This window comes from Pediculus humanus, genomic scaffold, assembly GCF_000006295.1.
Source record: "Pediculus humanus corporis 1103172107371 genomic scaffold, whole genome shotgun sequence".
In the NCBI taxonomy this organism is placed as follows: Eukaryota; Metazoa; Arthropoda; class Insecta; order Psocodea; family Pediculidae; genus Pediculus; species Pediculus humanus.
This window is the reverse complement of record NW_002986999.1, coordinates 379,123-396,222: the sequence shown is the minus strand read 5'-3', so window position 1 is coordinate 396,222 and position 17,100 is coordinate 379,123. Positions and strand designations below refer to the sequence as shown.

Here is a 17,100-nt window from a genome sequence, read left to right as displayed (position 1 = left end):
AAAAAGGGAGAAGAAAAAAAATAAATGTATTCTTCCAAAACTCGTGGCACAAAAAAAAAAAAAAAGAAAACAGATTATGAAAAAGAAGAGAGAGAGAGAGGAGGGGGAGGGGGAGACGGAGGGAGGAAGAAAAGGGGGAAAAGTCCAAAACATCCGGCGTGAAAAAAAAAAAATTTAAACCTTTTTTCCTTTTTTTTTCCATAAAAGACATTATGTGAAAAAAAAGGAAAATTTTTTTTTTTGAAAAATTTGAAAGGTGCAAAAAGGTTACAAGATAAACGATAAAAATTTGATAAAAGATAGATCGATAATAATAATGATAAATTAAAGGTTAAAAAAAAAAAAGTTGAAAAATTAATCGATCGATATTATCATAACAAAAAAGAAAAAAGAAAAAATTTTCGGTGAAAATGATATGACAGTATTATTATTATCATCTATTGAAATTCAATAAATCAATATTTAAAATTCTACCGATTTACATTATTATTATTATTATTGTTTCGAAACTTACGAAAATTATTTATTTATTTATTTATAATCTATAAAATAATTTTCATACATAAAATTATCAAAAAAAAAAAACATTGTGACGTTGATATTATTCCAACGACCCCCTAGGAAGTATAATTTTAAACCTTTTCCCAACGTTCCCACGGGAACCTGAGTTCCTATAGGAATTAAAACCAAATTTCGACAATTCGTTGACTCTCCCCCCCTCTCTCTATCTCTCTTTCTCTCTCTCTTTCGCGTGTGGATTCGTTTCGTGTCTGTCTTTTACTTTCAAGAACCAATTTTCGGTACGCAAATTTTTTATTTATTTATCGGGAGTCGTGTAAAAAAAAGGATCTGAAAAGGTTAAGGTTTTTTTTAAAATAATAATAACAATAATTTCTATATTAATAAATTAATAATTTAAAATTTTGTGATTTTATAAAAAAAAAGTAGAAAAAAAGGATTTTTTTATACCTTTCAACACTTTAAATTTAACTTTTGAACTAAAGGAAATTTTTTTTATTCGTTAAAATAAAAAAGGAAAAAAAAAAGGAAAAAAGGTAAAAAAAAGGAACAAAAATAAGGTAAATTTATCTTAGAAAGAAAAAGAAACGACGTCTAACGAGATTATCTCTTTCTTTTTTTTTTTTTTTTTAGTTTTTGCTATAAAAAAAAAATTTTTGCTTTATTAAACATCATTTTCCAAAAAAAAAAAAAAGAAAATTTTTTTCTCTTTTTGACCGTAAATTTACTCTCCACATTCCCTTCCTTTTCGTGAGGGAGGAGGAGTGAGGGGGAGGAAAGAAAAAAAAAAGAAAAAAAAAGGGATCATTGAAAGTTTTGTCATTTAAGGTTTATACACTTTTTTGCTCTTTGTAATAAATAAATCGTAATTTTTCCTTTTTTGCTACGGTTAGTTCATATTGATTACGTTGAGGAGGGGGGGAGGGGCTTTAAAAAAAAATTTTTTTTTTGGAAAATTGTTTGATCGTCATAATTTTCCATCCGTTATTTGAAATCATTTTAACGTCAAAATCAAATTCCTTTTAATTTTTCTTTTTTTTTAACTTTTTATCTTAGTTTTCATTTTTTTTTTAAAATTTAAATAAAGTTTTTGACAGGGAAATTTTTTTTTTTTTTTTTTTTTCAAAAACTATTTCTCTTTCCTTTGACGATGATAATAATGATGATAAAATAAAAACTAAAATCGATTTATTTTAAAATAAAATTTTATGTCACTTTCAAACTTTTCGTGTCGTTGTCGTCGTCGTCGTCGTATTTTCGTGTCTTTTTATCCGTTAAAAAAAAAATTTTTTTTTTCTAACTTAAATAAAGTTAAATCACGTTTTTGTGAAAACTTTTTTCTTCCCCCCTTCTTCTCTACCTGCCAAAAAAAAAGGATTTATCGAAGGTTTTCCAAAAAAAAAAAAAAAAAATGAAATCGAGAGAGAGAAAAAAATTTATTATATTTATACGTTATAAAATAAATATTTCGAATCGATATTTTTTTTATCATTCAAAAACATTTTTTTTTTTCTTTCTTTCATCACAAAGCGAAAAATAAAAATTTTTTAATAATTTATTTATTTATTTATGCGTTAATAATAAATAAATTAATTAATTATGGAAATGTTTAATAAACTCCGAATTAATTACACCCGATTAAATATTCTTGTAAAACACGTCGTCGGTCAAAATGCGGCAGGTGTGTGTGGGTGTGATGACGTCATCACCAAATCGAACGATATTAATTGATTGACATTTTTTTCTTATTTTTTATTCAATTATTAAAAGTGACAAACAGAGGCAGAGAGAGACAAACACAGAGAGAGAAGGAGACAGGCAGACAGAGTGACAGAGAGAGAGAGAGAGAGAGGGAGGGAGAGAGTGTGTGTGTGTTTGTTACACTACATAGAAACGTTTGGAAAACTTACTTTATTCAAATAACCGGAAATGAATGAATGAATGATTTTCATTCAACGATCGACTAAATTTTCATTTTTAAACGTGACGTATGTGGTGACGGAAAATTACGAAAAGTGACGCCGCATAAAAGATTAATTCAATCACCAAAAAAGTTTTTTTTTTTTTTTTTACGCGCGTGCATAAGAAATTAAAACCTCTGAACACATTTTTTTTATACAATAATAATAATAATTAATGGTAAAAAAAAAAGAAAAGAAATTTTTCTCTCGAAACATAATTTTACACACCGGAAAATAAAAAAAAATGGAAAGATGGAAATTAAAAGGAAAGGAGGGGAGAGGGGGAAAAAGAAAATAAAAGAAAATAAAACTCATAAAAAAAAAATCTTAAAGTAATTTTAACCCTTTAAACTTTGTTCAAAAAGGAAATACATAAAAAAAAAAGTAAGAATAATGAAAATCCGGAAATGAATGAATGAATGAATGAATGCTTTTTTTCGAATAAAAACTTTTTCGAAATGATTTAATGATAGTAATAATAGTAATAATAATAATAAAACGAAGTAATTTAAATTTAAATTTTAAAAAAATGTTATTTATTTATTTATTTTTTTCTTAATGTAAATATTATTCAAAAAAACATAAAAAAACAAAAATAAAAACATAATTAAACAAAAAACATAACGTGTTTCGTTAAACAATTAAAAAAAAAAAAACATTTAAAAATAAAAATATAAAAAAATGTTTTCCTCGTTTAATTATTTTTTCAATCCTGTGACATTTTTTATTTATTTATTTATTTTTTAAAGTTGAATTGTTTAAAAAAACCGGAATGAATGAATGAATGAATGAATGGGAATGGGAATGGGAAAAGGAAAAACACAAAAAAAAAATTCTTTTCAAATAATGCATTATAGAAAAAAAAATTTTTTTTCCCAATCGCTATTAATCACCGACGACCGACTAATGGTTTTTTTTTTTTCATTTATTTATTTAAAAAAAAAAGCAGAAGAAAAACAAAATGAAAAAAAAAAAATCGATTTTCCTCATTTCCTTTTCTCTTTTTTTGTTTTTTTTTTCTTCCGGAAAATTATTCACGGAAATGCATCATTTTCATCTTTCTCACCTGTTCACACCAACCCCCAAAAACAAATTATATAAATAATAATGGGGGGGAGGAAAATTTCTAAATTTTTTAAAACTTTATTATTATTATTATTATGATTATTTAAAAAAGGAAACGTATAAAATTTATTAATAATAATAAACGTTAATAATAATAATCGTAAACAATTTTATTATTTTAGGGATTTATTGATTTTGATTTTTGTTTTAATGAGTGAAAATAAGTAATAATAATAATAAAATCATCGTTTTCGAGTAATAAATTTTAATTAATTAAAAATAAATCAAGTGGAATTTATTATTATTATCATTATTATTATTATTATCGTTTCCTTTTGTTTTTATTTGTAGATTTCCGAGTAAGAATGGTTATTGGTTGGATTTATCCAAGGATATTATTCTTTGGAACTATTATTATTATTATTATTATTATTTCTTCTGTAATCGGATGCAAATTATCGGAATTTCAATGCAACAACGGTCTATGTATACACACAAACCGATTCTGTGACGGTAAAAACGATTGCGGGGACGAATCCGACGAACCCAGATTTTGTACCCGTGAGTATGTTCATTCATTACTATTTTACAAATTGACACGTGATTTTGTGACGTCATTGAAAAAAAAGTAAACAAAAACATTTTTCCCTGCGAATTTTATATTTACGTTTGTATATATATTTATTATTTGGTGGAATTGTATTAGTGATAATAATAATAATAAAGGGAAATAATAAATAGTGGAAAAAACCTGTTGAATTTTGTCGTCGTCGTAAACAAAATAATCTTTTAAATTTCGAATTAAATAAATATATAAATAATAGATTCGTATAAATTTTTAAAATAAGAAATAAAATGGAGCGGAAATAATGAAATAAAAAAAAAAAAAATTTTATTTTATTATTATTTATTAACGTTGAATTTATTCACGCCATTTTTTTTTTGCGCTTTTGATAAAAAAAAAATAAAGTCGTAGAAATATCAATATGAGATTTAACGAATTTTTTTTTTTTTTCGAAACAGAAAAAATTTGTGTTTTTTTATATTCATGTCGAATATTCTAGAAAATTTCAATTTTCAATATAACGGAGATGAATGTAAATTGAATCGATATGAAAAATATTCAAAAAGGAATCACAAAACAAAATGTTTTTTTTTTTTTTTTCGAAAAAATTTTTTTACCCGACGCAGCAGCAGCAGAAAAAAAAAGAAAATTATCGTCTGCTCATTTTTCAAAATCAAATCATATTCATCCGTTCTAAAAAAAAAGAAAAAATTTTTTTTACAACAGAAAATTTTCTTTTTTCAAAACGATTGTAAATTACGAGACATTGTACAGAAAAAAAAAAAAATTTTTTTTAAAAATTAAAATCGATTTATTTTTAACATATGGCATTCGTTCGAAGCAGAAGACAAAGAAATAATGAAACAGATGATAAATTATTAATACGTATTTTATAATTTTAAGAAAAAATCATTAAAGGGTCATTAATAAAAAAAAAATTTATAAAATTTTATTCGTTGCAAAATTTATTCACAGAGATTAAAATTTTATATAAATTTTTTTTTTTTTTTTTATAAAAAATGACGTCCCAAAAAAAAAAAAAAGTTTATAAGTTTTCGTTGAAACTTTCACATTAATTAATTAATTATTATTATTATTATTATTAAATCCGATATTAAATTTTTTTAACCATAAATAAATATGAAACACTCAAGAAAATTAAAAAAAAAAATTTTTTTTTTTTTAATAAGTTTTTTTTCGAAACCTCTTTTTTTCTGTTTGTTTGTTTGTTTGTTTTTTAAGGACCTCACAACAACAACAACAACAAGAAAACTTTACGAAACTAAACGTAGAAAAAAAAATTTTTATTTATTTATTTTTTTTATTTAATTTAATTTAATTTAAATAATTTTAATTTCGTTTTATTCGTATGATGATGATGAAACAAAACTTTTATTATTATTATTATTATTATTATTTATTAACAGCCTGCAATAGAACGTATTATGGCGACGTTGGAAAAACATACGATGTTGAAATACACAGGCCTAAAGAAGATAAACTTCCGTTTATTTGTCATTTGATATTTGAAGCCGGAAGTAACGAACTCGGCGACATCGTTCAAGTAAGTAAAAATAATTTTAAATAAAATCAAAATCGAAAAGAAAACCGTTCTTTTTATTATTATTATTATTTTTTTTTTTCATAAATTCATCGTTAAAAATTCACGCACGTACACACGCACGCACGCACGCACACACGCACGTATAATAAAAACAAACAAATTTTTACAAATTTAAAATCTTTTACTTATATAAATTCTTTATGAAAATTTTAACGTCGAATGCGAAAACATTAGAAAACATAAACAAACACGTAAACATTTTTGTTAATTTTGTGATGATTGTTATAAGAAGAGCGTGTTTATCATGTTGAATTCTGTTCGTTCCTGTTTTCCCTTATTCCTTATCCCGTTATTCCCGTAGGTTTTGTTTGTTTTTTTTTTTAAAAACTATTAAATTCATCGCGAGCATTGAAAACAACATAAAACCGTATTTAATGAAGGCAAATTATTATTATTATTATTTATTTTATGTATTTTTTTTTTTTTAAATAAATTAAATTTATTACTTTTGGGATGTTTGACGTAAAATGGAGGGGGGGGGGGAAATCTCATTTGTTGGTTCTTAGGGGGTGATTAAATGGTAATAAATTATACCGAACGTCTAACTCGAATAAAATTTATTACGATTCATCATTTTATTTATTTATTTATTAAAACGACGGTAAATAAAAAAAATTTTATTAAAAAATTTTAATTAAATGTTTTATTTGTTTTTATTTTGCAGCTTGCCTTCGATAGTTTTACAATCGGTACGTTTTTATCATTTATAAAAGATGGATGTCCCGACGGATATTTGGAAATATTAGAAGTCGACAGACCTCAAGTTGGTGGTAAGTGGTGCGGTACATCGTGGGGACCAACGCTTTATTATTCGGAAACTAATAAAATAACGGTCGTTTTAAATTTGCGTATACTTTCCAAAGATCAATCTAGTTATAATTTCGATATTAAAATTTATTATAAGACTTTAAAAAAAAATTCGGCCATTGTTAAATACGGAGGAATACCACCGAGTTCTTGGAACGATAATACGGTTACGGATGTTGTTAATGCGTCTCACAAACAAACGTACCATTTACCTCCTCCAAAATCTTCTTCAAATGTTTATTATCTAGGTGATTTAATATCTGGAACGTACTGCTCACGGATATTTAGTGACTGTAACGAAAAATTATGCAGACTTCAGTCACCTAATTTTCCAGGAGTTTATCCTAGAAATTTAACTTGTTATTATGCCGTGAGACAACAAAAAGTTCCCTCTGGGAAACATGCGGTCATAACCGTTCGCCAACCAAACGCACATTTAGTTTTTATAAGAAGTAGTGCTTCGTTATATAGCAGACCCCCACAACAGCAGTCGGAACAACAATCGAAAGAATTGAGTGTAGGTTTGTTTGTTTAGTTTTTGACGGTTCATTTTCGAAAATGTTGGAAAATTTTAGAAGCATGTTTTTTATGTCATATCGCAGGTGTGGTCCGAGTGCGATGAAGTGCAGGATTACGTAACCATATACGATGGATACACGACAAGAGATTCTCCATTATTGAAATTTTGCGGAGAACGAAAAGCTGTGCCTGAAGTGACTTCAAGCGGTCCTGAACTATTGGTGGAATTTACAACTTCTCCCTACGGTACATTTTTGTTTCCTGGAACGCCACAAAGTTTTCACGGATTTCAACTGGAAGTCGAAGTAAGTTTTCATTTTAAAATTATAAATTTATTACGTGATGAGTTTTTTTTTTTTTTTTTTTTTTTAATCTATTTGTAGGTAAGTTTTTTAGACCAAGAAGCTGTGTCTTACATAAGAAACAAAAGATGCGAATTTAATTTAAAAGGGTCCGGAAGAGGAATATTAGAATCTCCGAGACACTCCCTAACACCAAACACAACATGCACATATCATTTAGAAGGTGGTGAGACAGTTAGACCCACTCCAACATTTAGACCGATGCCGGGGAGGTATCCCGTTCAATACGATCCGAAATTTTGGCAAAAACAAATTTCTTCTCCTCCGCCTAGATATAAAATTTGGCTGTCGGTTTTAAAATTTGACGTGAGTCCTCCTTTAACATCTTCCGAAGATCCCTGTGCAATTCGATTACAAGTGTGGGATGGAAATTTCCGAGATCAAAATTGTTACGACGAATCATGGTAGGAAATTCAGGGCTCGAAATTTTAAATCAAAACTTACATAAAACATTTTCTTTAAATTTTTTTTTTCCGACATATTTTTAGTGACGCAGATAAAATTAGAATAATGACGTCAAAAAAATCAAATGCAACTCTTCTAGCGAAATATTGCCGTGATGAAATTGCTAAAACATGTGACCATGAACTTTTGGGTAATCAAACACACCGTCCAAGACCCTGTTCTTTAAATGAAAGTTTTCTATCAACCAAAAATGCAATAACTCTTCAACTAAGGCTCAAAGAAGCTACAGCGTTAAGGTATAACCTTGCAACATTTTTGTATCAAACCGTGCGTTACCGTTTAAAATTTGAAAAGGTTAAAGGTTATAGTTATTAATTTTTAGGCACGTGTCTTTTAAAGCTCTTTACGAGTTTGTAGATTTGCACCAGGATGGAGAAGCTTTCGGAGATGGTCTTTGCTCAAGAAAATTTGTTAGCCGTACACAAGGGCAATCATTAAATACAGTTCAAAAATTTCAGTCACCAAAAGATGTTTTTCTATACGGTAGAGGTGGTAACACCAATCTCAGGTAAAATTACTATATAAATATGATCACATGACAATATATGATCACGTGACCTTAATTTCTACAAAATGTTTACAGCTGTATCTACAGGTTCGAGGGAAAAAAAGGAGAAAAAATAAAAATAAACATACAAAATGTTGGCATGGGTACCAGACCATGCAAGAGTTTATATCATCCAGATATAAATAAAATTCTATGTCACGGAAATTTGTCTGCTTATGTACGGATTTATGAATATCCCCTTCGGAACGCACCTCCCCTACCACGTGATTGTTTGTGTTCCGGAGGAGACGGTTTAACACCGTTAAACTTTGTCTCATCGGGGCATATCGTTGAAGTTGTGTTCGAAGTGTTAAATATGAATTCAATGGATGATTTTAAAACATTTCATTTCGAGGGAAGTTGGGAATTTGTACAGCAAACAATATGTCCTCGATCGCAACAATTGAAAGGTCCAAGCGGTGAAATTCATTTTGTTTCACCGAGTAAAACACCCGAAGAAGTAATTTAAATTTAAGAAATTAACTCTTGAGATTTTTAAACCGGAAAAACGTAATTCTTTTCCTTTTTTTCAGATAAATTGTGAATATCAGCCGTGGGTCATAACACCATCCGAGGGTAAATATTTATACGTAAAAGCTAAGGGGGCACACATTGATAAAAATTTGATAACCTACGAGGAGGCAATGAATAACGTGTCTCACACATTTCAAACAAATACTTGCGGCACGAAAAATCGGGTCATGATATACACAGGAGGAATGCTCAATTCTGTGGTTTGTCCACAGCCACTTATATCAGACAAGCGTAGAATCGCTGAAGTGTTTTCTTCTGGATGGCATTTAAGCGATACGGAAAATCAAGAAGATGCAACAATGGCCATACTAAGGGACGAATCTAGTGAAAAAGTAATTCGATCGAAATGTATATTTGTCGAATATTTAGGAAAAGAAGATGGACAATACTCGGTAACCTGGTTGGAATTAGGTCGAAGGTAAGAAGAAAATAAAAATTAAGCATACATATATAATTAAAATTTGATAAATTTCCATTAAAAATTTTTTCCAGGAAACCCATACTACCTCCAGAGGGTTACGTCATGAAAGACTGTATTCATAAATGTCCAGAATTAGACGCTTGCATAAATTCTTCATTGTGGTGCGATGGAACCGTACACTGTCCTTCGGGTTACGACGAATCACTAGGACATTGTTACATAATATTTCAACTTCCTCCTCTTTACCTAGCATTTGGAGTAATAGGTATCATTTGTCTGTTGACTGCGATTGTGATAGCCACCCTCCGAAGTTGTAAAAAAAGGAGAAAAAATCATTCTTCTTCTGCCGTACCATCGGAATCTTCCATTTTTGAAAAGAAGGAAGTCATTTGCTGACACAGCGATGGTTCTGTTCGTTACGTTGAAGTCGATCGTGTCACAACCGTTTGATGTTATATAAATATTAATTATTATTATTATTCTTATTATCATGTTGATATTGTTTTATCTGTTTACCTTTTGTTTGTTTGTTTGTAATTCAATAATACCATCACCACTGCCATTTTTTAACGTTTAAATAATTAAATAATTAATTAATTCTCAGGATTTTTTTTTTGTGATTTTCAGTTAAAACCGTTAAATTTATGGATAATGATAATTATTAATTGCCTTGAGTGAATATCTTCAACGTTACTGGAACAGAACTAAATAATAATAATAATAATAAATTATTTATTGGAATATGAGAGATTTGTACAGGGTGTATCCATGTTATTTATTGTTATTTTTTCTTCTTTTTTTTAAACGTATGTACATTAATAATACCTAATTATTAATTAGTTACCAAGAATTATTATTATTATTTAAATAACTGTTGGTTGAGTGGCATATTTATTTATTTATTTTTGAAAATGATTATGCATTTTATTAAACTTTATTAGATTTATAAATTATTATAAGTTATTTGCCTTATAATTAATAATAATAATAATAATTATATGAAAATTTTTTTTTTCCCGCGTTAATTCTTACATAAAATTTAAAAATTCTTATGTAAAAAAAATAAATAAATAAATTATTAAATTGTCAAACGAAAGAGATTAATAATTAATAAAAATTGTTAAATTATGTTATTTAATACATCCGTACATAAGTTAAATATAAGTTGTTTGTTTCTTGTAAAAAAAAAAAGGGACCAGAATATGATAGAAAAAAATTTAAATTGTTTTACGTTAAAAACCAAAAAAAAATTCGGGATCCCTTAATTTTAACATTATTATTATTATTTTTCGTCACCATTATTATTATTATTATTATTTATAATTAAAGTTTTTTTTTTTTTTTTACGTTTGACACATATCTGAATATAATGATAAAAAAAATTGTTTAATTAACGACGTACATAATTAAAATATAAATTAGTGCGATTTAGTCTTCCGTTGAATATTATTTAGATGAAAATTAATAATAATAATAATAATAATATATTGTCTAATAATAATAATAATAATAATAATAATAATAATAATAATAAATAAAAGTGCCAATAAAAAAAAATTTAATGATATAAAGCTCCGAATAAATAATAATAATAAATTATTTAAATTTAAATAATCTCTCTTATAACTAATTAATAATGTAAATAAAAAAATTTTATCGTAGTTACTTAATTAATAATTATAATAATAATAATTAAATTTGTTTAATATTAAATAAATAAATAAGTTTTTGTTTAATTATTATAACGATTTTTTTTTGTTGTTATTAAGTTTTATTTAAACGATCAGGTACGAGAATTTGAAATTTCTTAAATAAAAAAAAATTTATTTAAACAAAAATAATAATAATAATAAGTATAATAGAGTCACGTGTTATGGAAATGTTGTAAACTAATGTGATATAAATAATTTGTTGATTATAAACAAAAAAAAAAAAAGTTTTCTTTTAGTAAAATAAAATTATTTATTTATTATCAAATTGAGATTGTTGTACGTGTGTCGGTTTGATAACAAACGAATTGATAACAACAACAACAACAACAACCGCAGCAATAAAATAATAAACTTTTGCTTTGAGATATTTTAAAAAAAAATTTTCTCATTGATCAGAAGGGCGGGGGAAGGAGGAGTTAGAAAATTATTTTTCGGTTTTTTGTTTAATTAGTTAAAATAATTACATAAATTTCAAGTTATTAATAAATTAAATGACGATCTGTTACTGATAAGATAATGATGATAACAAGTAGAAAAATATATATATATATTGTTTGTTTTGGAATAAATGCTTTGATTCATTTTCGTTATAAATAAATTTTTTAAACAAATTATCCTGTTAATATTAACTTGGATAAATATAACTTTTTGTTAAATTTGGATTTTCAATGTCGTCTGGTTTTTACTATTATTATTATTATTTGCTCAAAAGACCTGATTTTAAAATGGCAACAAAAAAAAAAAAATTTAAAATTATTTTTAGATATTCACGCTATTGGAGAGATATTTTACGAGTTTTTAGAGGAGATACGGCGGATGGTTTAAAGTGGGGGTCTCATTGTTAGCCATAACGGGTAACCTTGTTGATGACGTAACTACCTGAAAGATTTCAAACATACTTTTTGGCTTTATCCAGTGAGTTGTTAGCGTTCTCATTTTTTTTTTTTTTTTTGTTTAATTAATAAGTTTTTGTTATTATTTAATTATTATTATTTTTTCATTCATTTCATAAGGAGGTAATTATATTTCTTTTTATTTATTATATTTATAAAATATAAACAAAAATGTATTTCTTTTCAAGGGAAAAGGCGGGAGGTTATAAAAATAAATATGTATGCAAGAGTTTTTGACTTTTAAAAAATTTTACAATATTTTATTCTCATTTTATAATTTTTTTTAATTGTTAAAATTGATGCATACATAATAAAACATGCTTTTAATAAAATAATATCATTTTGTAATTAAAATTTTAAATTAGAGAAGACTAATCTTTAAATAAACTTAATCGAGATGCAGTTCACAATCATAAATGAGGATCATAACCCAATAAGAGTTTAAAACAAATTTAGGGAGATATTGAACTATGGGAAAAACTGTTATAAACTAATGAATTGTACACAATAAAACTTTCATTTTATCGATATTAACTAATTTTCATGAATAAGGAAACAATATTCTATCGTTTGTACTTTTAAATAATAAATTAACTTGCTAATGGTTATATTATTATTACTCGATAAGATAAATTGTGTCAAATTATTTAATTTTTTACTCAGATTTTGTCGATTTAAAAATTAATATTAGGTAATTAGTTTTATTGTAGTTAATTTTATATTTAATTGTACAACTTTTAATTATATGACAAAGTTTAAACTTTTTACTCGAGATAAAACTTGGACAGATTAAATTTACTAAAATTTATATTTCAACTAAAATCACTAGCTCTCAACAAATTCTAAGATTTGTCGTTGAAAAAAAAAAAACTCATTTTTTAAAATGCATATATATATAAATTTTACTTGTGATTATTAGAAAACAATTTAATTTTTTTAATAAAATGTTGTCTCAATTGTTTGTGATTATAAATCATTAAGTGAAAAAAAAAATTATTATTTTAATATTTTGATAAAATTACTTGAAGTAATCATATGTATGTAATTATTTCAAAACTTCATATTAATTTGTAATTAATAATTTATTTTAAATCACTTTACTCATCAAATGTTTTAAGATGTTCACAAAAAAAAAAAAAAAAATTTGTTGCAGTGTAAATAAAAAAAAAAAAAAAAAAGGTTATCTTTAATATTAGCAATGATTCATTTGTCATCGAGTATTAAAATATGATAATAGAAAAATCAGTTTTGTGACGTAAAATTAATTGTAAAAGCCCAAATGATTTAAATAAATTATGAGTCATTTTGAGGTAAAAAAAAAAAAAAAAACAATATTTTTGGGGGCTTTTGCAACAATTAAAAAAATTTTATGAGTTTTAGTTTGTACTTTAAACTAAAGTTAAAAAAAAAAAAAAAAAAATTTTTTTGAATAAAAAACTTTAGTTAAATTTTTTGCTACGGTAAATGTAAATTTGGCAACGTTGCATTTTCACACCCAATCCATTAAATGATTAAACAGTATCAGTAGTTTCATTGTAGTAGTGGAGTTGTTTAAGTAAGTGTGTCAGTTTTTTTTTTTTTTAACCATTATTTATTTATTTATTTATTTATTTCATTCGATGTCGTAACTAATCACACACGCACACACACACACAAATATATATTTTAAAATACTTTTACAGGAAGATTTATTTTAAAAAAAAACATACTTGATGCTTTTAATTATTTTTTTGTTAATGCTTACATAATTTTGATTTTTGAATACAGATAATTGATAGGAAAGGTAAAGTGAAGGTTTTCTTTTTAAATATTACACTTAAACAAAAAAAAGTTTGTTGTTTGTTTTTTAAATTCATGTTATTAAAGTGCGGTAATATTAATTATTTAATGTGAATATATTTTTGTATCTTTAGTATATATACATTAGTATTCTTACTGTGTACAAAAAGTTACCAAAGTTTTTTCTTAATAGTTTTTTTTTTTTTTACTGTGATTAGATTTATTATGTAAGATAATATAAGACAACATGTAAAAAGTTTTTATCTAAAAGAAAATTTAATTTAATGCATGAACACACAATCATTTCAATTGAGAGAAAAATAGTATTATAAAATTAATTAATTTTTACCTTTTATGCCATCTCTCAGGCTAATTGTATTTTTTTTTTTTTTTTTACAGAATCAGCATATTTGACACATAAAAATGAGTCACAATCCATTTGTACCTGTAAGTAAATTATTATTATCATTATTATTGTGTTTCGGGTTTTTCTTACTAACTGTAAATACTTTATTTAATAATCATGTGTGAATTTGCAATATTTTTTTTTTTTGTATATAAAGCAATTCAGGGGTAAGTTTTTTTTTTTTTATTTTAGGGACATGGAAATCATCCTTATCCACCCAGTTTGAGTTATCCTTCTGCACCTCCTCCTCCTCCTTCATCTGCTAATACTAACTATTACTCTCCTTTTAATCAACAAATAAACCCATCTTATCCTCCATCATCCGCACTTTCCTATCCAAGTAATGGTTCTCTTCCATACCCAATAAATCCGAGCGCTTACCCTTCACTATATTCATCTAACCCGCCATACCCTACTAATTCGTCAGCTCCATATCCTACTCATTCAAGTGCTCCGTATCCTGTGAATGCGTCTGTTCCGTATCCCACTCAGTCGGCAGCTCCTTATCCTACTAATTCAGCAGGTTCATATCCAACGAACTCTTCAGTTCCGTATCCCCCTCATTCGGGGGCTCCGTACCCTACTAATTCAGCAGGTTCATATCCAACGAATTCTTCGGTTCCATATCCCACTCATTTGGGGGCTCCATACCCACATTCATCGAATAATAACGCAAATCCAAACATTTATCCGTCTCTTTCTATTTCTTCACAAGTTTCTTCTTCTTTAAACTGTCCGCTTCCTGTGCCTCAGCAAAATATAATACAATCGCCTAGTTTTCAACAGAAAGGAGAAAATATAAAAAAGGTGAGTGCATGGAAATTAATTAATTAAATGCATTAATTTTAATTTATATTATTAATAAATTTTCTTTTTTTTCTTATTTTTCCTTTTCCTTTATTTTTTATTCTAAATTTATTTGATTTCATTTTAATCAAGGCTACCGCTATTTATTAACGCGTTTGTAAAAATTCTTTCTTTTTTTTTTTTTCAATCAATCATCGAATGATTGATTTTTCCGTTAATAATAATAAAATTTTATTGCAGACAAATCCTACAATCACTCCGGCTTCACCATTTTACGCGAGACAAGATGCTGAAATTTTAAGGAAAGCAATGAAAGGTTTTGGCACCGATGAAGCCACAATCATATCAATTTTAGCAAACAGAACAAATGCACAGAGACAAGAAATTGCACTTCAATTCAAAACGTTATACGGAAAGGTAAGTCAATGGGGAAAATATATAAAAAGGAAAAATTTTTTAAATAGATGGTAAAAAAGTATTATTGGGTATTTTTTAAATATGTCGATAGGATTTGATAAAAGATTTAAGGAGCGAAACAAGTGGAAATTTCCGTGAACTTTTAGTCGCTCTCATGACTCCCTTGCCGGAATTTTATGCAAAAGAACTTAATCACGCTGTTGCCGGTGTTGGAACAACAGAAAGTACACTAATTGAAATTCTTTGCACGTTGAACAATTCCGAAATTTTAATTGTTAAATCAGCTTATCAACACCGTAAGTTTTATTATATTCATAGATGAAAACAAAATTAAGTAAAGGCAGACACACACACACACAAACGCTCACTCACTCCGTCGCGTATTTTCAGTTTTTGGCAACAGTCTTGAAAATGATTTGGCATCAGACACGTCTGGGCATTTCAAAAGGTTGTTAATTTCCCTGTGTCAAAGTGGGAGAGACGAATCCGTACATGTCGACAGGCAAAGCGCAATGGAAGACGCCCGAGCACTTCTTGCTGCTGGTAGGTTTTGCATTAACCGAGGGTTTGATTGACGGCATTTCGATTCAACATCGTTCGCTCACGTATTTTTCAGGGGAGTTAAAATTCGGAACAGATGAATCAACATTCAATGCAATATTAGTGTCGAGAAGTTTTGCACAACTTAAAGCCATATTCGAAGAATACGAACAAATAACGAGTCACGCATTTGAAAAAGCCATCAAAAATGAATTTTCAGGCGACATAGAAGATGGTCTCATGGCTTTGGGTAAAACAAAAAAATCTTTTATTCATATTTTGATTTTTTTAAATTTATAAATATTAATGTTTTCGTTACATTCGTCATTATTATTATTATTATTATTTGTTTCACAGTTAAATGCGTTAGAAACAAAACGGAATTTTTAGCAGATTGTTTGCATAAAAGTATGGTAGGATTCGGTACGAGAGACAGAGATTTAATCAGGTTAATTGTAACAAGAAGTGAAATTGATTTGGGTGACATTAAAATTGCATTTAATAATAAATACGGTAAAAGTTTGGAATCTTTCGTCAAGGTATTTATTTAAAGTACATTCCGATGACAAAATTTTTAAGGTATTCATAAGTATAAGGTTCGGTTTTTTTTTTTTTTAGGGTGACACTTCGGGCGATTATAAAAAATGCCTGTTGGCAATTATGGAACAATAATAACTCGAATGATGACGTAAAAAAAGATCTATTTCGCGGGGGGGTTAATTATGTGGCAAGACAGTTTTAACTGTGTTCGTTATACCTGTGCCTCTTTTTTTTTTAATAATCGTGCCTTTTTTGTATTGTTTAATAAAAAATTTTTATAAATTGACATTTAATATAAATATTAATTTTTTTTTTTTGTAAATTTTTGAAATCAATTTCTTCTTTTTGAGATTCCTTGTTATGCGTCAACCTTCTTTTGATACCCAAGATGCCGCAGACGGTTTTGGACGCGCGTTTGTGACATATCTAGCTTCTCTGCAATGTCACTTGTCGAACTATTATTATTAATCTTTTTGGTCATTATAGATCTCCACTGAATGCCCAGAGCGCTCCTCATCTTTTAAAGGAAACTCTCTAGAACGGAATTTCGCCAACGAGTACTGACACTGCCGCTTTATTAAGGCTTCATCACCATACTTGGCCCACAACTTTTTATG

At 26.9% G+C, this 17,100-nt stretch overlaps 2 protein-coding genes across 2 annotated transcripts; both read left to right on the top strand.

Moving 5' to 3' along the window:
* Positions 1-3,910: 3,910 nt before the first annotated feature.
* Phum_PHUM014760 (uncharacterized protein) lies at positions 3,911-9,785 on the top strand (the record flags this gene model as incomplete). The annotated part of the gene is made up of 10 exons (XM_002422751.1): positions 3,911-4,106; positions 5,538-5,674; positions 6,399-7,070; positions 7,117-7,365; positions 7,444-7,826; positions 7,911-8,123; positions 8,210-8,395; positions 8,471-8,894; positions 8,968-9,386; positions 9,461-9,785. 10 exons carry the CDS (start codon positions 3,911-3,913, stop codon positions 9,783-9,785), a joined length of 3,204 nt encoding a protein of 1,067 aa, XP_002422796.1.
* Positions 9,786-14,196: 4,411 nt separating this feature from the next.
* Phum_PHUM014750 (Annexin-B11, putative) lies at positions 14,197-16,615 on the top strand (the record flags this gene model as incomplete). Its single annotated transcript, XM_002422750.1, has 8 exons — positions 14,197-14,220; positions 14,372-14,923; positions 15,227-15,403; positions 15,495-15,699; positions 15,794-15,946; positions 16,020-16,193; positions 16,301-16,482; positions 16,562-16,615. The coding sequence occupies 8 exons, from the start codon at positions 14,197-14,199 to the stop codon at positions 16,613-16,615; spliced, it is 1,521 nt and encodes a 506-aa protein (XP_002422795.1).
* Positions 16,616-17,100: the final 485 nt, after the last annotated feature.